This window comes from Mustela nivalis (genome assembly GCF_964662115.1).
Source record: "Mustela nivalis genome assembly, chromosome: 1".
Taxonomy (NCBI): Eukaryota; Metazoa; Chordata; class Mammalia; order Carnivora; family Mustelidae; genus Mustela; species Mustela nivalis.
The window spans coordinates 191,305,159-191,328,954 of record NC_139020.1 but is presented as its reverse complement, the minus strand read 5'-3'; the positions used below and the strand labels follow the sequence as shown (position 1 = coordinate 191,328,954).

At 42.7% G+C, this 23,796-nt stretch overlaps 1 protein-coding gene across 7 annotated transcripts in view; it reads right to left on the bottom strand.

Moving 5' to 3' along the window:
- The window catches only part of ARHGEF3 (Rho guanine nucleotide exchange factor 3), a 312,629-nt gene that overhangs the window by 130,806 nt on the left and 158,027 nt on the right, over positions 1-23,796 (bottom strand). For all 7 annotated transcript variants that reach the window (XM_082739204.1, XM_082739201.1, XM_082739205.1 and 4 more), the window contains one exon: positions 15,499-15,561. In XM_082739204.1, the coding sequence (XP_082595330.1) occupies positions 15,499-15,561 (63 nt within the window). The remainder of the gene's footprint in view (positions 1-15,498; positions 15,562-23,796) is intronic.

Below are 23,796 nucleotides of genomic sequence, written 5' to 3'. Positions count from 1 at the left end.
ATGGCAATTTTGTTCCTTACTGTGATTTCTGGAGACTCCATCAATCAAGCCCTTTGCTGTATAACACACAGAGATAACCCTCCCTTCATACCATCCCTGTTTCCAGACACATTCTTCATGACCACTGCCAGCAGCCAGCTCATTTCTCATTTCAGACACTCCTCCACTTTCCCGTGGGGACAGCAAGCACATGGCCTATCCCCCGCCATCTGACAACGATTTAAATGAAATCTCAGTCTCAGTTGCTGGTTGTATTATGGAGGGAAGCCGTCATCGAAGAACACAGCAGAACTTAGAGCAGGCATGTGTCAGAGAGCATGGACGGTATGGCGCTTCAGACGCAAAAGCATAAGCAAAACGCCTTTATGTGAAGGCAAAACAACATGTGACATTGACTGTAAAGGAAGGGAATTTTTTAAAGCCAAATATGTTTCAGCTAAACATAACATTCAAATTTTTGAAAACCAAGCCACATTAAGATGTTTTCTCTCCTCTATGGAATTTAGTCAATTCCTGTGGCTTTAAGATCTGGACAGAGAGCTGGTAAGGTGCCATCTGCGAGGGGGGATATGTTGTTTAAAGGGCAGTTGCCTCTGTCAGTTGTAGGTAAGTCATCTGTCATTTGGGTTATTTGCAAATAAAAATAAGCCTACTTTTTCTAAGATTTTATTTATTTATTTTGAGGGGGTGGGGAAGAGGGAAAGGGGAAGCAGACTCCCTGCGGAGCAGGGAGCCCGATGTGGGGGGTCAATACCAGGACCCTGAGATTATGACCTGAGTCGAAGGCAGAGGCTTAACCCACTGAGCCACCCAAGCACTCCCCCCCTTTCTTTTAAATTATTAGCATGATTAAAATGAGTACATCATCACATCCACTTGGGGAGGGGGGTCCTTTCAGCACCTTTTATTTAGTTTCCCACCGTCTCATAATCAATAAAAAACATTTTTAAAAAAGATTTTATTCATTTATTTGACAGAGAAGAGAGACAGCCAGGGAAGGAACACGAGCAGAGGGAGGGGGAATGGGAGAAGCAGGCTTCCCGCTGAGCAGGGAGCCGGATGTGGGGCTCAATCCCAGTCATGACCCGAGCTGAAGGCAGACGCCCAATGACTGAGCCACCCAGGTGCTCCAATAAAAGCCATTTTAATATTTACCTTCTCCAAGTAAGTAAGATAAGCCAAACATAAGGTCAGGGGGGGCTAAAGGTGGTGGGTCGGCATGGCAGGTACCCTGTAGCACCTTCCCAGTGGGGGGTCCTCCACTCACCCTGGAGGGCCAGTGGGGAGCAATTCCACCTGGACCCAGCTGGAAGAACCTGGCACACTTCTCGCTCCTACAAACTGGGGCTCTCCAAGGTGGCTCCCTTACTTTCTCCACAGCACTGAGAATGCTCAAGAATGCAAGGCACGCTCACATTTCAATGTGACTGCCAGAGCACATTCCAGGCTGAGCTATAAATCACGCCCTGGCACTTCACTGTTGTTAAATGTCCCAGAATATCTTCCTGCCCCTTAATTCAGATTAGCTAGAGATGAGCGTCGTGACAACGCCTTACAAGCGCCTCTCCTTCCACGGCCACATGGTGGGCACGAGGAACAGTGCTCTGCACTCAATGATTACCAGCCAAACAGAAAAGACCTGAGACTTCAATGGGGGAATGTTTTTCATTTTAACAGAAAATTTCCGTTCTGCCCATTATCCCTGAGAGAGCTAGATGTGCGAGTGTGGGCATTCACGGCTCCACATCTGCAGAAATCATGTGTACATTCCATATTGCTTATGTTCTCTTGTCTCCAGGCCGATTTCTTTTATTAGCTCATAAACCCCCAAGCCTACGTTCACTTCTCTTGCTTTATATACCACAAAGTCTCTGCAGGTAGGCTGGCCTTGGATTTATCCTCTTGACTTACCACTTTTTCTTCAAAATGAGAGAATGTAAAAATGTGCACAGAAGAAGACAGACATTCTTAAAAGGTTGCCAAGATAAATCCAAGTCATGTTTACAGTCGCCTCCCAAAGACAGCGTGGAACACGGACAATGCAGTGGCCGCTCATTCAGTTATCCAATGAATGTGAATTGGACACACTCTGTGCAACACACCATTCCAGATGTTAGGAAGAAGGCAGAAAATGAAAGATAAGTTCTATCCTGGTGCAAAGATACCAACACATAGAAAAATACTTGATGTGGCAATACTATAAAGAAAAAAATAAAGTCAGGAAAAGTGGCGAGTGCTTGGGAGGGTAGGGTGGGGAATGGGGGACAGAAAAAGCCCATCTAAGGACCATTGAGCAGATACCTGAAGGAAGATGAGGAAGTATGTCACATGGAGATCCAAAAGAGCTTTCCATAGAGAGAATCCAGTTGCCAAGGGCCTGGGGTATGAGTATAGAAGAAAAAGAAGGTCAGGATGAGAAAGCACAGGGGAAGGGAGAGTGGCAGGTGATGAGGTGTGGAAGAAGCCTCATGACCTGATCATGCTTGGCCTCAAAGGCCACTAGGAAGATGCAGCAATGCCACGGAGTCAGGAGACATGGGTGAGACAATATGTAACTTAGGCTTAAAAGAAATTCTCTAGCTGCTGTGTTGAGAGTGGACAATAGAGGGTCAAGGGCAGAAGCAAGGAGGCCTGGTGGGAGGCTTCTGGAATCATCCAGCCACTATGGAGATGAGGGGAACCTGATAAAGGTGGTCCAGCTGGGTGTGCTCATGGTGTGGTTCTGGCTGTATCACAAGGCAGAGCTCACGGTGGTGGTATAAGCCAGTTACCCGTTACTCGTGAGTGCTTAGACATGAATCAAGCCTGGCAGAATGCAATCAACAGCTGAGACATTTTGTTAAATACTTCTATGAATTATTCATTACAAATAATAATTCATTTAAAATCAAACTTGTTCCCCCCAAAAGGGCACAGGACTCCCTCTTATTTTAAGCAACACATAAATATCATCTTTATTTCTGCCTGAGAATTACCAAATTCACATTTGAAAAAAAAAATCCATCCAACAAGTCTTTCTGAGGGCTGGATACCTACCAGGCACTTTCTTAGGCACCAGGGTGACAGTAGCGCCTAAAATAGACAATATCTCTGTCTGTGTCCCATCCATGCTCCTGGATTATTTTACAGCATTGGCAGTAATGAAGTGCTTACTTGTACCAAAGCCCTGCTACATTATCTTACTGCACTCTTAGAAGAACTCAATTATCATCTGCATTTTCTAGCCAAGGAAACTATAACACAGGGAGGTTGAATATGCTGCCCAAGGTCACACAGCTAGGAAGTGGTGAGGCCAGAATTCAAAACACTAGAACGAGAACTCTCAGCTTTTGCATATTCCTGGATCTCAGGTAGACTCTAGAACATGAGTCCCAAGAGACTTTCACTGTTCCTTGATCATTTGGGGCAGGGCACTTGACTTGTCTTAGCTTCAATTTTCATATCTACAAAATGAAGTGTATTAAACTAAATAATCTCTAAGGTCCCTTCAGGTCTAAAACTTCTAGCGATCTTGCTCCAAAACCCAGTGCTCTCAGAGCTACATAGCCTAACTGTAAGAAGAACACAAAGCGAAAGCTCATGCGCCATACAGTATAATTTCTCAAGGGTGGCTTTTGCATAAAATAAAGTAAAGCACTGAGGCGCCTGGGTGGCTCAGTGGGTTAGGGCCTCTGCATTTGGCTCAGGTCATGATCCCAGGGTCCTGGGATTGAGCCCTGCGTCGAGCCCTGCATCAGGCTCTCTGCTCAGCAGGGAGCCTGCTTCCCCTCTCTGTCTCTGTGTGCCTCTCTGCCTACTTGTGATCTGTCAAATAAATAAATAAAATCTTAAAAAAAATAAAATAAAGTAAAGCACTTCCCCAGACGACCCTTTATGTTGATCAGCTAAAAGAAAATAAGTAATTTTCAAGGATCCTCTAAGGGAGAAAAGTCTTAGTAGCAGTGGAATCTATAGCAAATTTTTTTTCTTTCAAAACCAACCAACAATCTGGAATTATTGCCTTATAGGAAGGAGGAAAACCAATTGCAGGTACAGCTAAGACACATCTTCCCTGTGCCTGGTTAATTTGTAAGAAAATCAAGAGTAATCCTACTTGTCTGCTGACAAAAAGTCTTAAGTCTTACTTCCCGCAGTGTCCTTGTGCCTGACACAGGGTAAAGTTCAACAAATACCAGTTGACTGAGTTAGTCTTGAGTGATTTAATGACTGCACTCAAGAATGAACAGATGAGGGGTGCCTGGGTGGCTCAGTGAGTTAAAGCCTCTGCCTTTACCTCAGGTCATGATCCCGGGGTCCTGGGAGTGAGCCCCACATCGGGCTCTCTGCTCCGTGGGGAGCCTGCTTCCCCATCTCTCTCTCTGCTTGCTTCTCTGCCTACTTGTGATTTCTCTCTCTGTCAAATAAATAAAATCTTTTAAAAAAAATGAACAGATGAACTCATTAATTCAACAGTGATAAATGATAGAATTTATAGACAGAATTTATTGATAGAATTTATATAGATCTGGCCAGCAAATGCACCACTTTCCTTTGCCAAATAAAGGTGAAGAACATATTTTAGGTTGATTTTAGTCTTTAGTAAAAGACTCCAATTTTGTAAATTGGTATTTTGAGGTGTGTGGGGAGTAAAAGAAATTCATTTATAGAACTATAAGAGGAAAAACCAGTCTGCTCAGGTAAAAACCAAAATAAACACCTTCAGTTCCCTGCATGACTTCTACAGAGTTAATCCCAAGCTGCAGTTTGATGGCTGAAGATAAAGCCATGGTTCAATTTCAAATGCTTCACCATCAATACTAACCATGAATGCTGTTTGCAGAGAAACCACCTGCTCATATGGGGTCAACCCTGCCCATAAAACAACCTACACATAGCCGTGTTCAACTAGACAGCAGGGTAGAGGAAGTCACACAAACCGTGAGATTTCTCCTGGACCCTTCATTCTTTTTTTTTTTTTTTAAAGATTTTATGTATTTATTTGACAGAGAGAAATCACAAGTAGATGGAGAGGCAGGCAGAGAGAGAGAGGGAAGCAGGCTCCCTGCTGAGCAGAGAGCCTGATGCGGGACTTGATCCCAGGACCCTGAGATCATGACCTGAGCCGAAGGCAGCGGCTTAACCCACTGAGCCACCCAGGCGCCCCTGGACCCTTCATCCTTCAGGCATTTTTCAGAAGTTACCCAAGAACGTAAGTATCAATCAGATGATATAAAAAGTTTATGCACAGTCAACATCAAGGGAGAAAGTCAACATAGTACCTTTTCTTCACAGAGACTGAGCATCAGACACAACTGAGAAAATAAGAAGGAAGAAAAATAGCTTCTGCTATTAAAACCTGGAATATATAACCAGATCAAAGAGGAAGCTTGATGCAATTATGGGAGTAATTTGGGGGAAAACTCAATTAGCTGGGAACGGAAGCCCGGATGGAACTTCCTAACCAAGACTATTTACATAATTTTCAGGTGGACAGACCTAGGCTAGATTTTAGATTAAAAAAAAAATCATGAGCATGTATGAACAATTACTTTCTAGTGACTTTTTACCACAAATAATCTCGGTCAAAATAGAGCTACTGATAAACTGCAAAATTTTAAAGACAGTTGAGATGTAAACTTTGTCAACAACACAAATTTATTCTTTGAATTCTCAACTATAGTTTCCCTCCCTCTGTTCCTCTGTCCCTCTGTTCCTCCGTTCCTTCCTTCCTTCCCTCATTCCCTCCTCTTTTTTCTTTCCTCCCTCTCTTCCTCCCTTCCTCTTTATTTTCCTTTTTAGCCATGGGTGACTCAGAAGGAATATGCTTCTGGGTATATACATTTAAAAGTCACATATACTCTTACTTAAATGACGCACACATGATGGAGACAAAATAACTCTTCTTCTCCAATTCTCACAGCCTGTTCAGATCTGCATTTGATAACAGTATGGTTTTTCCCTATTTGCTTTTCTTTGGTGTCCATAAATGGAAGCAGAACAACAACAATAGCAAAAAAGGCACAGGAATCTGAACCACAAAAATAGTAATTTAACATTATTCATACTAACATCAAAATGGCAAGGGTCCACAGGCACTTTTTTGTATTTACCTTCCTGCATGCTCTGTAGTGTGAGATGGTCTTTGTAACTAGAAAATATTGGACATCAAATGTGCCCCTCAATGAAGAATCATGTTAAAATCATGGAGAATCATATTAAACTATGACCCATTTGTCTTATGCATTAATAGGCAACAGCTGAAAAAATAAGACATATCCTTCACTAAGTGAATAATAGATAAACTGTACTACATCCATACAATGAAATATAATTCCAGTGATAAGAACGTAGGAAGTTCTCAAGCCACAAAAAAGACATGGAGGAAACTTAAATTCATATTACTAAGTGAAAGAAGCCAGTCTGAAAAGGTTACATACTGTATGACATTTTGGAAAAGGCAAAACTATAGAGACAGTAAAAAGATCAGTGGTTGCCAGGGGCACAGAGGATTTTCAGGGCAGTGAAACTATTCTGTAAGATGCTAGAATGATGGATATTTGTTATCACACCTTTGTCAAAAGCTACAGAATAGAGCTCGAGTAACGTCTAATATGAACTATGGACTTTGGGTCGTGGTCATGTGTCAGTGTAGGTTCATTGATGATAAAAGAAGTACCGGTCTGGTAAGATGTTGATGGTGGGGGGCACCTGGGTGGCTCAGTGGGTTAAAGCCTCGGCTTTCGGCTCAGGTCATGATCCCAGGGTCCTGGGATCGAGCCCTGCATCGGGCTCTCTGCTCAGCAGGGAGCCTGCTTCCCCCCTCTCTCTACCTACTTGTGATCTCTGTCTGTCAAATAAATAATAAACAAAATATTTTTAAAAAATTAAAATTAAAATTAAAAAAGATGTTGATGGTGGGAGAGGGCTCTGCATGTGCAGGGTGGGTGGGTGTACGGAAATTCTCTGCACTCTCTCCTCAATTTTGCTGAGAGTCTAAAACTGCTTTAAACAATAAAGATTATTTAAAAGAAAAAAAATTGCAAATTAAAACAAACAAAAAATACAACACTTATGTCTGTAAAAAGCTGCCACAGGCTAACTTTTATATCTCTATCTATACGTTTAACTAGGTCTAAATACCCGGAAGGGGACTACACAGATAACCAGGATCATACCCGAGGAGACACATGGAACCAGGACATGGGGCTGTTAGTTCTGTTACTGTTGTTTGATTTTTTAAAAAAATCATGGAAATGTGTGCACTATTACTTGTGTATTAAAAATAAAAGTGTTGGGGCGCCTGGGTGGCTCAGTGGGTTGAAGCCTCTGCCTCCGGCTCAGGTCATGGTCCCAGGGTCCTGGGATCGAGCCTCGCATCGAGATGTCTACTCAGCAGACATCTGTCTGTCAAATAAATAAAATCTTAAAGAAAAAAAAAAAACCTGTTTCCTTTTTAAAATACTCACTTCATATTTTATGTTAAAGAGGTCCAAAGTAAGTTATAAATATCATGACATTCTATCCCTAAATACTTCAGAATTCATCTCTAACAAAAACATTTTTCTACCCTAAAACTATTTTTTCTAATAACAGAAGAAGCAGAAAAGATCTTCTACTAAAATACTGGGGTGACTCAATCTATTTCTTTTTTAAAAGATTTATTTATTTAAGAGAGATTTAGAGTGCACAGGTGCAAACAACTGTGCCTGAGCAGGGGCATGGGGGGCAAGCAAAGGGAATGCATCTCAAGCAGACTCCCCACTGAGCACAAGCCCAAGGTAGGACTCCATCTCATGACCCTGAGATCATGATCACAGCAGAAATCAAGAGTCTGACACTCAATTGATTGAGCCACCCAGGCACGCCTCAATTATCTATTTCAAAGAGCTAAGGTGATATCAAAGAAAAACCTAAATCCAAGTGTTGAGAATTGATGTAATGGTTATTGCAAGGTTTTCCTAAAAACATTATCATCATTATTCCAGCCCCTTACTTCTATACAACATTTCACATTCTGTCCTTTAAAACACTAGCAACCTCACATACCCATAGGCCAAAATTAATTAAATTTGTTATATTTTTTAAAATTTTGGTCATTTGAATTACAAAGGGAATACAATACAAAAGATCTATCAAAGCAGATCAAATGTCTTTTCTTTTTTAAAAGATTTTATTTATTTATTTGATAGAGATCACAAGTAGACAGAGAGGCAGGTGGGGGGTAGGGGGTGGGGGAAGCAGGCTCCCTGCTGAACAGAGAGCCCAAAGTGGGGCTAGATCCCAGGACCCTGGGACCATGACCCGAGCCGAAGGCAGAGGCTTTAACCCACTGAGCCACCCAGGTGCCCCCAGATCAACTGTCTTAACCAAGAATTCCTAATTTAGAATTCTCAGCATCCCCAAGAAATACGTGGACAAAATTCAGGGCATCCGTGAACTTGGATGGAAAAAAAAGTACATCTTTAGTTTCATTAATAACTGGAATCTAGCATTTTCTTCCAGTATAAATGAAGGTCATAGATCTCAGAAGCATTAGCAGACCTGTGACATTGTCACCATAGAAATCACTATATTTTCAAACCACAGAGTGGTTGGAGCAGGTATTTCAAAATATCTTGTAGAAGGTGTATTAACTACTAGACTTGTTGCCAAATCTTGTAACTTAAAGCATTAATTAAGAAGCACATGTGTAACTATTAACCACAAATTTGTAATTTAAATATTTTGATAACTGCATTTCAATATAACTGAGTTTTGTTGTCATCTTACATATGTATTTAATTTTAGGCACAAAGAGATGGCCTTCTAAGGGGAAGGGGGTTCATAGGTTTCCCAAGATGCCAAAGGTCAAGAACCCAGGAACTGAAGCTCCCCTTCTTATAATTCCATCTTCCGAAAAGCCATTGTCCACAATGCAGTGCGCGCTTCTCCACACTTATTCCTTTACGTAGCCAAATCTATAAAAACATCTAGGAATATAATTTATATTTTATGTGCTCTGTCATTGTGTTTTACACTTAAATTTTAAAATATATTTACAAGTCTCTATAGAGTTTGGATATTCATGCTGTTTCCAGCTTTCAGCTATTATTAAAAAAAAAGTAATAAAACTCCTTGTATATGTCTCTTCATAGACTTCATAGATCTTCACTTTTAAGAAATTTCACAATAACTTCTATTTATGATCACTTGTGCCAAAAAGAGATATTCATAAATTTAACCACAAAGTCATTTTTGTATCATGAAATCAACAGAATAATAGCTAGTCTTGTCTTTTTTCTTTTCTTTTCTTTGCTTTTCTCTTAAAGATTTTATTTATTTAGTTGACAAAGAGAGACAGAGAGGCGGGGGGGAACACAAGCAGGGAGAGTGGGAGAGGGAGAACCAGGCTTCCCACTGAGCAGGGAGCGTGATGCAGGGCTCAATCCCAGGACCCTGGGATCATGACCGAAGGCAAACGCTTAACCAACTGAGCCACCCAGGCATCCCAGCTAGTATTTTCGTACTTACTATGGGCCAGGTCCTAAGTGCTTTGCATGAACTAACCCATTTCAATCCTTACAACCCTAAGGTGAGGCACTGTTTCAATTTCAGTTTACAGGTGAGGAAACTGAGGTACAGAGCAGTGTTCAGTCTCTAAGCTCCCAAAGTGTGTGATTCTTATGACAAATGCAAACAGGCAGGTGTTCTCAGAGCATGAGAAGCCTCATTTAATATGGGCTCCATCAACGTCACTTTGAAGGGAGTAGTAGAGAATGACTGACACTTTGTTACATCAATTACCTTCTGAGAGTGTGTCCTGAAGCTCTTTAGAATTTCATTGTCATTGTACATTTCAAGAGGTAGATCAAAGAGTAAAGATCACAGTGATTATTACAACCCACCACCTAATCCATTGGGGGCAAAGGCTAGATGGAATGTGTCTAGTGTCAATTTTGAGCTCCTTTGCCATTAGAAATGGTAGCACCATCTTGGATGCAACAGAGGGTCTCCACTACATTGGACCCAAGCAATATCACAGGCAGTGACTGCAGATAATAAATCCAAAATAGAACACATGCCAACAAGTTAAATACAAGCATACATTCATGAAGACCCAATCTCAGTGCAGACCTGGTCTCCTCGGTGATAAGAGCCTTATTAAACTCTCTCATGTAATTAATCAAGGCCCCATACTAGCCAGGGCAAGGCTAATCTCTCTCCCCAGTTAGCAAGTGCCAGACAGGCTGAAAGAAAGCAAACCTCAGACATGGTATCTTTTTTAATGACCTGGACTCTGCTGAGCACAGATTAAAAAAATAAAACAAAACAAAACAAAACTCCCTGCTGCTGTTCCATGTCTACCTTAACATATCCAAGCAATGAAACATCACTTGGGTTAATCGAGACAAGAAAGTTCTGTCCCCTTCCTCTACCCATTTTTGAGCTTCGAGCATCCACACTGATAGGGTAAATCATCAGAAAGCACAAGTAACAAAAATGTCATAAAGCTCAAAGGTGGTTTGCCAGTAAGAGGAGCTGAATATCCCTTACCAGAAGCCACAGAGCCAAATGCCTCATCTTCCTCCCAGACTGGAAGTGGTGTGGGGAGGCTGTGGCATCCAACCATCCTGGGTTGGATCTACAATAAGCTGGGACTTTCAGCAAACTGCTTAACTCTCTGAGGCTCAGTTTCTTCGTCACCTAGGGTGACAGGCAGTTGTGTGGATTACATAGATCTTACCTCATGCTAGTCATGGTTCAGCCATAAGAAGTGCCTTCAGCAGGGAAGGGATGCCCTACTGCTGGCTCTAACTCTACCTGCCCCATCTCCACCAGTCACAAGAGGGGCCTGGGCCCCCCCAGAGGTGACAGGAGGAGCTCTTCCCAAAGAGGCGGTAGAAGCAAATGTCCCATATGAAGTCATGGACTTAGCAAGGGACCACTAATATAGCTGAAAGAGAAATGGCCCAGGGCAACCTGAGAACAATCTCTACCCTGAGTTTCTGAACCAGAGTCATCGGGTCTGAACTGAATTTCCACCTCTCACTTCCAGAAGGGGTACAGACCTATTCGTGGGCTTAAAAATATTTGTACCACTTCAGTCAGGAATTTCGTATTTTATCCATTTTATCCTCCGGATATAAGATTACACAGATATTCTTAAATTCCTGCCAGTATTATTTATAATAGTGAAAAGTTATAATTTATCTAAATATCCAACGAAGGATTGGTTTAAAAAAAATTGGTGCATTCGTTTGACAAAGTACTGTGTGGTTATTAACAATAACGCTCTTAAAGAATATTTTAGGATGTGGTGACACGATCTCAATGCAGTTAAGTGAAAATTTCAGGAATAAATTAGTATGTGTTACAATCCCAATTTTTAAAAATTTGTGCTTATACAAACTTAAGTATACATGCTATTTAGGGATACATATGTGTAGCAAGTTTATAGACAGGCAAGGCAACAACCAACACAACTCTGCAGAGCAAGGCGTTCTGCTTTGCCATTAAGGGCACATTTCCTCAGTTGCACTGGTAGCTACATTTTGTATTAACCTTGCTGCCACTTTGTATGTCTGCAACATTCATGATGAAGAATTTTAAAGTGTGTGTATAATGCCAAGGAGGTAATACATCAAAATGTAGCTACTGCTTTGAGGTGGGGTTATTAATGACCTCTCTTATGTCCAGATTTTCTACAAGGACTATGTGTTTCTTTTCATCTTTTACACTGTTTTTATCACTGGAAACCATTTTTATGCCCACCTCAAAACTCATTTGTTTTTTAAGAGAGGATGCTTGGTGCTGAGCAATGCCCTCCATCAGGGGCACCTGGCTCTTCCAACATCCTGTTTCCCGGGACACCACAAACCCTGGCTTTCCACTCAGGCGTCGCTCCCCCGTTAGAACATAAACCAGTAAAGTGCTGTGGGGGAAGCCATGTCCCTGAAACCATCCCACTCGCATCCTCTGACGTGAGAAGAGATTTGTAGGCGGCTGCTAGGAGCATCCTCCTCTCTGCAATTTGTTCTCAAAAATATAGGTTTGACTTTTTTTTTTTGGTCCTGGAATATTTTGCATTCTATCCTGCCAGGAAGCTGGGGGCTCAGCCAGTGGCTTGGGTAAAGTGGTGGAAAAAAATCAGAGAACGATTATAGCGTCAACCAGCATGGACATTCCATCACCATTTATTTTTCACCAAGTGCTGGGGTGGAGGGTGGGAGACTAATTCTTTGGAGATACGTCACCATGCCTGAAGACCCTTCCAATTCCCATTTTAAAATGGGAACTCTTAACATGGGTCTTGGCTGAGCTCCCTGGGGCCCATGAAATCACACATCAATCTTGTAAAATTTCTGGAGCCCAGATTCCCAAAGGACTCCATGACCTCCCTAAATGATGGGAGATCCCTGTCTGTAAGAATAAGCTCTTTTCTTAGCTTTTGCCCTTCTATTTGGTCTCTAAGTCCAAGTTTAGTAGGAGGTTAGAAGGAAAACTCTCTTCCAGGAACCTACCAAAATCTAGTCATCTGAGGCTTTGAACTAAAGCAAGATGTCAGTAGGAATGTTTGGTGTTATCGTCACCCAAACACCCTGTGGGACTCTATACATACTTTTTAATCAAGGGGGGAAGACTTTGTCAGTGTTAACATCTCCCAACTCTATGTCACAAATACATTTCTTTAAAAGGGCTGGATGTGTTAAATTCTACTACAGATTAGGAGGGCTTACTGTTTTTCTGTTTTTAAAAATGAATCAAACAATCAGTACATACCAAGAGCTCAGTGTGCATGTAGCACTGGGCTAGAACACAGTGGAAACTTGACCGTGATCCCCAAAGGACCCCATCCCTTCATCTAGTAACTTCTTGTTGAAAATACACATCTGATGACTATCTTTCCACTTATTAAGTGGAATCAAATTGAGAGTTACTAATATTACTTTCCCAAGCCCTCACATCCTCCCGTATGAGTCATCTGTCGGAACCCACTTTCTTTTCAGATACTTTCCACAACACATAGAAACAGGGTCAAGCTACTCTTTAGTATGGTGAAGAATGCTGCTGGCCAGTTAAGGGACTGTGACTACTGGATATCACTGTTTTAAAGCATCTCCAAGCAGCCTACAAAGGCTATTTATTAGAACAATTCAGCTACTTATTTAGACACTGTTGCCTTCATGGCAAAACATCTTCTCATGAGTGGTTCCACCCACCGCTTCACTCAATGCAATGTACCTCCACTGAGTGCTGGTTAGGTGGGAGGCACTGAACATCAGTACCACTTCTTCTGAGGCCCTGGCTGGATCTGTCACACATCCTGTCATTTCCATATGACAGGGATTGTCAGTGAGCCTGGAACACAGCAGTCTTCATGTCTAGGAGTCTAGGATCTTTCTAACTTTTATAGTTACTATAATACCATGTGACAATTTTTGGAGGAAACTGCTGAGGCTCTAGAATCTGTCTCCCAAGATTCAGAAAAGAATGCCAGGCAAATTAGAAAGGAGTTTGGTCATAGCTGAAGCATCTGGCCATCCCTAAGCATAAAGGTAAATTTCTTTTCTATACAAGTCACTCTATTGTGACAAAACATGATGAGATGATTAAAAACGAAAGAGAGATATCCTCTGTAGCCGCACCAAGAGAAAAGAAGTCAGACAGTTAATTATATGAGACTTCAGTGATCTTAAGAGAAGGCAAGGTTACTGATGCCAATCAGCAAAAAAAAAAAAAAAAAAAAAAAATCACAATTCATAATTGCAAATAATCCTTTCATATAAGAGGGGTTCATGGTTTTTTATTTTAAAAAATAGCTTCTAAAGATATGTTTTCCTGAAAAAATAAATATAATAAATATAATACAGTTGAAGAAATATGTTTGATGACATGTGATCTTAGATTAAATTCTTGCCTAAATCACTACATCTCCCTGGGCTTCTACTCTTCATTTTCAAAAGTGAGAGGACAGAACTATATAATGGCTAAGAGCTCTTTCAATTCAGAAAGTCAATGATCCCAATAATTACCAAAAAATTAAAAACATTCAAACATGCAAAAAAACTTGCTGCTATAGGAAGTGTCATAGACTTCACCTGTCAATAATAAAACATTCAGCAAGTAAAGTAAAACCCAGAAGAACATCATTTTTTTGTCCTGTTACTATGGTATCCAAGTAAACTGGTCCAACGCCATCAATCTGATGGTCTAAAGACTGGAACAAACACCATATGGTGAAAAAAAGATGTCCAAGTACATTAATTAGATGCCAGCTCAGGATCACTCCATCATGGAAATTTGCATCACACAAAATTCTGCAATAATTAAAAATAACTAAAAGCATTGTTTGGACTGGTAAATAAATGTTATTGGATGAGACCCCCATGATCCATGTTCAACAAAGTTTCCGATTTTCACAGTGGTTTTAGAGGACTTGATCTTAAACATCTCCCTCCCCCAACAAATGAGGAAACTGAGGCCAAGCTTGCACTATTGGTTACAGGCAGAGCCAGGACCATGACTCAGCCCTTAAGTCTCAGCACAGAAGCTTTCTCATCTCACAACAATGGCGTCCATGGCTTCTATGGAGGAGAAAGACTGGGGTCTAAAGCTGGATGGATCCACCATGCACAATGAGTGCACTCCAAGGAAGTATACGTGATGAATGGATGTGGGGAGCCCTAGAGGACCTGAACACCCACCCACCAGCCCTTCGGTAATGAGTGCAGCAGAAGCCAAGGTTGGCTTCCCAGCTGGGGGGATCAAAGACGCCATACAAAGAAAGCTGCAAAAATTAAGCACCCAGCACACAGTCCCCCAAATTCAAGAAACCTCTTAACCTCTTTTAGCACCAGCACTCGACTACCATGTCATTAAATATCTTTAGTAAACTTCTGCTTTTAAGGAAAAATACAACAAGGCTCACATTTTGTAGGTGCCTAAGTCTGTACCAGGCAATGAGCTCAGTTGTCTCACTTTTACTGTTTTATTTGACCCTCACAATAATCCTGCCGGGTGAAGCCTTTTCATCTCTATTCTCCAGATGAGAAAATAAAGACAAGGAAAGATGTCACATTAATGGGAAGAGTAGACTCTTGATTCAAATGAAGATCTGCTAAATCCAAAGTCACTCACTCTGCCACGCTGCTGGAGACTTCTCTCAGCTTTTGGGTACCAGCTGCCCAAGTTGGGCTGACTCATTAACTTCTCTGAAAGGGGGACAAACATCTGACCATCTTCTGGAACCGGCCTCTAAAACTGCATGGTGACATTCATCTAGATTCTCCTCAGATGCACTGATTTCATCATTCATTTTATGAGAGAAAAAAACATGAGCAAGTAAACAACTTGGCTTGCAAGCCAAGTTAGCCACTCAGCTTTCTCTAGTGAAGTGAAATGTTTAAAAGAGTTTTCCCCAGGTCACAATTTCCATCATCAGTAGCTTGAAGCCCCCTTAAAGCACATGGCATATTAACCAATAGATTCAGAGACGAGAGGTGCTCTCATGGCAGAGCTGGTAGAAAGCAGTGTACTTACACTTATGTCGAGACTACAGAGGCTAACGGCATCTTCATCTTGGGTGCTCTGCTTGCGTTTTCGCTGCAAAAGAAATGAAAAAGTTCAGATGTAGATAGGGACTATGGCTTTGATTAAGGAAAGGGGAAAAAAGCAACCAGTTGAATGGCATATGCAATCCCTGTCATTTCTATCATGTTTCCCCCAATCCTTTAACCAATATATATAAATGAACAATTCCAAGAAAGCCTAAGAAATCACAGGAAGCTTTTAAACTCTAAGATGATTGGTTTACATTATTGTTCTTATCCCTGCTGCTACAATTTGTTTCTTTTTTTCCTAAATATCTTTATATATCAAGGCTCAGAAATTTAGATACAAAGTTCAGGTTCTGACTAACTTGAAAGAAGAAATTAGACTGGAAAGAAAATCAAATTCACTTAAAGATATTTCATTTTTAGAGCTCTTTGTACTTGGGTAATTTAAATTTGTTCTAAACTTCATCCAGGGTCCTGATATAATCACAGAACCAGACTGCTGTAACAAACCTTAAGACATCATCTCTAGCGTTCCTACTTTACAGCTATAAACACCATGAAAAATCATTACTTGAATGGAAGAAAATTGAATTTTAAATGACCTTACGACCAAGGAAGTCTGTCAGGTTAGATGTGGAAAATACATTTTCTTCTTTTATAAAAGGAAATGAAATTCCATCTACAAACCATAACAAAGCTCATCAGAGATACATTCACCTCTTTTCTACATCGCAGCTCAACCAACCGGGCAAGTATTGCATGAGTCCCTAATTTGTGACTTGCTAAGTCTCCTGATCCTACTTGGCAGAAACCTACCAAAGGACCAGAATCACTGGCCCACAGTTCCCATGGAGTCCAGAGACATCTGGAGTCTTCATCCCTAAAAAAGCTCCCCTCTTCCTCCTCCTCCATTCTACCTTGAGCAGGAAAGACAGAGTGTGGAAAGCGACTAGAGCCATCCTTGTTTACCTCACTATAATTGTCCTATTCTTTATTTGCTTCAGTTCAAGGAAGATTTGTTGAGCATCTACCCCAAGCCTGATGCTTCATTTGCTCCTGGGACCACAAAGACCAGCAGCATGCACAGTTACAGAACTCACATTCCTGTAGAGGGACAGAACGGAAGGAATGAACGCCCTAGGAAAGTCACATCACTTTTCTGAGTTACCCCTTCTCAAGTCTTAAGGTGTGTGTGGGGGGTGGGGGGACATTAGCTTCTATTCTCAAAGGGAGAGGAGAAAATATGGTAATGCATTTTACAACTTAGCAGACTGCCTGGTACACAGTGGGTGCTCAAAACATGGGTTCTCCAAAAGCACAGTGAGGAGTAATTGGTTTGGCTTTGGTGGGGGTTGGGGAGGTCTTCTCAGAGGAGGAGACACCTGAAGGAGCCAGAAGGTGAGTAAGAGTTTGCTAGAAAAGATACTGGGTGGGGACTAGAGCCTCTTGTTCCAGAGCCAGCAACCTAGATCTTCAGAACTCCACAGGTGCATGTGGTTCAATCCAGAGTAGGAAGTTCTGGGTCCTATATATTATTCCACTGAGCAGTGGAAAGATTTAGAGATGAATGTCAGGAACCAGGAGGTTTAATCCACCCTCTGGGATGGTGCTCAAGGATCTGCATTAAGGAACTCCATTCTGGGGTTTTGTGTGGGGGGAGCCTTGAGAAGGTGCTGGTAGCCACCCGCCATTTGTGAGGATGTTTCATGTTTGCACAGGAACCTGACCCTCTCTGACTCATCCTCTAGTTAAAAGCAGCTCTGTGGTGTCAGTGAAGCCAATTCATTGGTTAATGTCTGTAAGGCGACTTTTTGAGGCAAGTAGGTCAAGGGATCATTTTTGTTGTTGTAGTTTATTTATTCGACACACAGAGAGAGATCACAAGTAGGCAGAGAGGCAGGCAGACAGAGGGTGAAGCAGATTCCCTGCCCAGCAAAGAGCCTGATGCAGGGCTAGATCCCAGGACCCAGAGATCATGACCTGAGCCAAAGGCAGAGGCTTAATCCACTAAGCTACCCACGCACCCCCAAGGAATCATTTCCATGCTAGGGTAAATAAACTGAAGTCAGGGGAGATAAATAATTTGTTCAAAGTTATACGGCTACAGAATCCAGGATTTTAATTCCCTGGGGCAGAACCCTTCACACACATCACTTAGAGCATACTTTGCAAACAGGTTACAACTCATTTGCTCTCCGGAATGTCTGGTAGCATCTGCTTGGAGGGCTGCATTGAGAAAGACTACGTAGCACAGCAAATGGGAGAGAGCTTCAGTCAGTCAGTAACACGTGCGGGGTGTAAGAGAGGGCAACAGACGCTGCTCAAGAAACCCCTGCCCCTCCTGAGTCTGGCTGCTCTTCCCTTAAGTGGCTACAGTGTTATACCTGGGATCTTGGGAACTGCTGTGAGGGGCTGAGGCTCTGGGATAGTATCTGTAAACGTGCAAATAGTGCCTACTGGGTCAGGCTGCTGTGAGGATCATAGATGATATGCATATAGCAGTCAGAACGAGGCCTGATATACAGTAGGTGCACAATAAATGGCAGCTCCTGTCATGTGTTCCCTAAACTGTAAGCCACACACTTATGTACTGCAACCTGGTATTGTGGGATTATAGAACTTCATGGTGCTACAATTCCATTCCTAGCGCTCAGCAATTTTGTAATTGCTAATCAATGTGCAACACATTGATGGTAACCTGTTACCCCAAGAAGTTCACCCTGGTGAAGGAGAGGGGATAATAAGAGCTTTTTGCCTCATAGGCATCCAGACCAACTCAACACAGGACCCAGCACTGGTCTCCAGAGCACCCGTCACCCCAGACATTTCCACATGCCTCCAGTGTCAAATCCAGAAGACAAATGTCCTCTGGCAGGCTTTTTAATTAAGCCATGGCCAGTTAATCTGGGATAGAATGATCTTGTTTAAAAACCCACACATTTTACAAAATGAAAGCTGAATGGATTATAACGTGGATTTGCTTTTCAATTTCTGTTACAGGGGGTGGTAACTGGTCACTGGCAGCAACAAAGAAGGAGCGTGATGTTTAAATTCTGGGCCTGAAGCAAAAATTTCACAAAGTATTGCTTAGTCATTTGTTCATTTGCTTTATGCTCACCAAACACTCTGATGGGCAAAGCCCTGCTACGGGTCTGGGGAGACAGCAGTGAATGAGCCAGTCATGCTCCTTGCCCACTAATGGGAGCTAAAAAGAAAACAAAATAATTACCGATTATGATCTCTGCTGAGAATGAGTCAGATGAAGAGCTGAGACGGAGACTAGCAAAGGAGACCTAGTTTAGAATGATAATTTAATTTAATATTTTGCTTTCTGGTTTTTGGTTGACCTTCTCCTCAGACATGAGCCCATGAAGGCAAGACTTGGTCTGTCTAGGTCACATTTCAGAACCTGGTGCAGTATCTGGTGCATGGCCGACTCCGCTTATAATAGTATATGATTGTTTTGTTGATGCCATTAGTCCTGCTCCTTTTGAGAAGCTTGTCATCTTTACCAATTACCCAAGAGGGGTGCAGGGAGTTGAGGGGACCAAATGGGCTCCCCTTCCGCCAGACTGGCCAGCCCAGCCAATTCAGGGGATGAAGGTCCCACACATGCACTGCACACCCCACCCAGGAGCTTCACAGAAGAAATCCCCAGTGGGAAATTTAAATCTGGAGACACAGACAAATGAGCATCTCAGAAAGCAGAGGGTGGCAGGACACTGCACTCATTTTGAACTTCACCAAAAGGACTGATAATGATAATAATCAGCTTTAGACTATGAAACACTCACTACATGTCGATCACAGAATTAGACCTTCACATGTGTGATCTGATTTAATCCTTACAACCACCTCAGGAGGTGGGCAGGAATAAGTATTATCCCCATTTTGCAGAAGAGGAGATGGATGCTCAGAGAGAGGCAGGGACTTGCCCAAAGTTCAATAATGAGCAAGAGCAGAGCCTGGGTTCATTGGGCTCCAAGCGATGTGTTTCCCAACTGCACTGTTCTGTCCCAGACTCTGGAAGGTCTAGGAAAGTGTTGAGCACAAGGAGTTTGGGAGGAAACTTACTCTACCAACTTATTCTAACTTATTATACCAAAGAACTGGCCTTGAGTCACCTGGGTGACTCAGTCACTTTAGTGTCCAACTCTTGATTTGGGCTCAGGTCATGGTCTCAGGATTGTGAGACCAAGCCCCACATCTAGCTCCATGCTGGGTTGAAGCCTGCTTTAAGATTCTCTCTCTCCCGCCTCTGCCCCTCTCCCTTCCCTCTCTAAAAAAATTAGAAAAAAAAAAAAAAAAAAAAACAAGAAAAGACATTGAAGAAAGTACAGCTTTTTACATTCTGAGGTCCTTTCTAGTTTTAAAACTATCACTGCCTGCTCTCAGGTAGGCTACAGATGAACCAAGTCACCATTTTACTTCCCCTATATGTCGGAAACCATGGGCAGGTTACTGGGGAGAGCGGGGGTTCCTAGGCATGAAGGACACAGTGTGAATTGTCTGCATTTACACACTTGGCCTCACATGTTCTCATCAGCCAACTGGAGGAGCCAGGGACCCACCCTGTTATTCTTGTTCAGTTTACTGAAGCGAATGCACAGTCCACTTCCCTCTCAACCGTGAAAACAAAGTGCCTTGGGTGCTGTCATCTACGCTGATTTGAGCACATGACTTTAAACCCCAGTGCCCTGTGCAGCAGGGCTATGAATGATTTTTGAATGAGTGACTGAAAGAAAGAATGAATAAAGGAGACCAGTGTTTCCGAGGTGACACCCTTCCCTTCCGCTAACCACCTGGCTGCCAAAATTACATCAAAACCTCAAAAGCAAAGATCACTGAAAGCTGACACGCTTCAACCTCAGATTTCCCTGGAGACTCAAACCCTTCACATTTAAGCGACAACTCTTGCTTTTCAAATAGGAAAGGTTGTTGTTTGTTTGTTTGTTTGTTTCCTTACCAGTGAGGGCATTTATTTTCCTTAAAATACATAGACATTTAAAGAAATCATGGTTGTTCAAGCATTGGTCCAAGTGGGATACTGGGGACTGCCACTCCTCCTGTGAGAAAAGAATGGCAGATCTGTTCAAGGGTGAGGCACACCCATGACCAAAGCATCTATCCGGGCACTGCCCTCCACAGGAGCATGGAGAGTCAGTCTCTGTGCTTCAGGATCAAGGAATCCAAGTATGATAACACCTCAACTGAAAGGGACCAGTCAAAGGAACCACATAAGTGAAATTAATGGGCACCTGAACCCTTTGTCTGAACACCTGGGTGCCTGTCTGGGACAGGCAGGAAGGGCAGTCACAGAGGGGAATTTATGGGAACAGAGGGTCTGAATGTACAATTTGATTCCTTAGCCCCACAGGTTACATAGGCAGGCAAGCACTTTCTAGAGGTGCTTGGGTGCTGGAAAAACTCATGCTTCTTGAATCAAAAAAGAAGCAGGAGGCTCCTTTGTTAATTTGCAATAGAGCAAAGCCCTCAGTACGTTTGGATGTGAGGTCTGATGGGTATGTCTGGATGGATTGAGTGGGCTCTGTCTGAGACTCACTACTCGTAACACCACCCTGCTAACACCAACCTTAGATCTTCACCTGTGCCCCTTCAGCCCACTCTCATGAAGCATATGTCTATGGCCATATCACCCTGAACACGCCCGATCTCATCTTATGAAGCATCCCTGTTCTTCAGGCCACTCAATGGCCATCTCCTTTAGGTCCAGTTATCTTCTAATAGCACAAGGCAGACCACTAAATCTCATTAGTAAATGGTCCAGAAACAACTACTTTTTCTGGTGTTCTGAGTGAGCTCTCTGTGGAGAGCACTGACCCTATCCTTAGCTGATCAATATTCAGAAGAGCTGGTCCAAGGGGTGACTGGATGGCTCTGTCAGTTAACCACTCTACTCTTGATTTTGGCTCAGGTCATGATCTCAGGGTCATGGGATTAAGCCCCACATGGGGTTCTGCGCTCAGTGGGGAGTCTGCTTCCCTCCCTCTCCCTCTGCCCTTCCCGCAGATGCGCTCTTTCTTCTCTCCCTTCCTTTCTAAAAATAAATAAATACATAAATCTTAAAGAGGAAGAAGATGATGATAATGATGAAGAAGAAGAAGGAGGAGGAGGAGTAAGAGAAGAGGAAGAAAGAGAAAAAGGCTAAGAGGGGGGGCAGGGGGAGAAGAAGAAGACCTGGTCCAGGCCTGACTTATCCTTACTTACTGACTTATCCTTACTGGGCTCAGCTTCCATTCTCTCTAGGCTCAAATCTTGGGATCCTTCGAGGTGTTAAGCCTCAGATTCCAAGAAGCATCACTGGGTGCTTTCTAATACACAAGGAAAGGGAAGTGCTAAGCACAGTGCCCACTGTTTAGAGGACTCTTCCAGCTAAGCTTCACTTTAACCCAGTTTTAAAACACACTGCTGTTCGTTTTACAGTGAGGGACACTCGAGCTCACTCAACATCACAAAACTAGTAAATACTAAGAGAGGGATTCCTCTCTGGGCCAGCCTCACTCCCAAAACCACTGACCTTTCTGCCACACAATGCTGTTTCTCTTTTTATTTTTTTTTTTAAAGATTTTATTTATTTATTTGACAGAGATCACAAGCAGGCAGAGAGGCAGACAGAGGGGGGGCGGGGGAGAAGCAGGCTCCCTGCTGAGCAGAGAGCCCGATGCAGGGTTTGATCCCAGGACCCCGAGATCATGACCTGAGCTGAAGGCCGAGGCTTAATCCGCTGAGCCACCCAGGTGCCCCTGCTTCTCTTTTTATATTGTTTAAAAACAACATGTGCTCTATTTAAATTATTATATTAAGAATATATCATACATTTAAACACTTATTTAACATAATACATGTTTTAAAAACAATATAAAAAGGCTCCCAGGGCATTTGTGAGCCTCTGTACCTGAAGGAGATTAGGAGCACAAAGGAGAGAGACCTGAGTTCAAAGTCCAGTTCCACCATTTGCTGTGTGGTGTGATCAAGTTACTTCTTCATCCCTTCATTCGTTCAACAGTTATTTATCCAGGACCAAGCATGGGCCAGCCCGTTGTCAAATGTGGGGATCTGTAAACGTCTCTAAAACGCTTCTACAGGCTTTGATTTCTCCATCCCAGCTCTATTCCAAGGATTGAAGGACAGAAAATATTTTGAACTGGGCCAGGAAAAAGGCATAAGATTAAAACATGGTCGTTATTATTGCTACTGCGGCTCTCACCCTGATTACTATTATAACTGCTGTCCCTGCTATTTTGTTGTTATTTGACATTGCGAGGTGGGCAGGGTAGGCACCAGAGATGGGGATCCCGTGGGACGGTGGGTGACCTAGCGGGGACATGGCCTGACCCTCCTCCAACCACCCACGTCACATGGCGGGGGCCTCTACGTGGACTCTCTCCGGATACCTCTAGTCACGTCTGCAGTGTCCCCACTGCTCTCACAGAGACAGGGCAAATGCGAGGTCTGACTTCATTTTAAATGGCTGAGATTGAATTGATTAGTGTTGGAACAGCCCTGTGATTTAATCACAGGGTTTTTCTATTTAATAACCAAGTGACCAGAGCAGCAAAACAGGCACTGATGGAGGGAGTGCAGCTCCCGACTTGACAGCAAATGGCCCCTGATTAGTCGTTTGTAATTATTAAATTCAAACCAGATCTCAAACCTTTTTGATTTATCTCTCTGCTGGCAAACAGCTTTGGTGGTTTCGGAGGCTTACTGCCTCCCTTTTATCTGTGCCTTCTTGGGGGAGAGATTAGCAGAAGGATTTTGTGTTCTTGTAGTTGGCCTTAGCTGGAGCTGCACTCCCTAAACTCACGTTCGAGCAGAGCATGGATCCACATTCTGTTTCTCTCTTGTCTGAAGCTCTAGGGGTGAGCCAGACAGAGGGACCCTTCCTCCATTTTTAATACGCTATTGGTGGGTTTTCCTCCTTATTTTTAAAACATCCTTCTCTAGCACCCAGGAACCCTGAGCCTTTTTTCTAGACTTTTCCATGTCCTCACAGGGTTGCAAACCTGGAAATCATGGTTCTCTCTGAGCCACGGGGAAATAAATCTTTACTCACATGAAATATAAGTTTGCATGCAGATGCCATTAACTATAGTTTGGTGATGTTAAGGGGGCACTAAAGTCAGATATGGTGGCCTCATACCCTAATTATGCCCTGTATTTGTTGTAGAACCTTAAGCACATCATTTCACCTCTCCACACCTGAATTTCCCCGTTTATAAAACACGGGGAGTACAAATGCTACTATGAGAGTTAACTA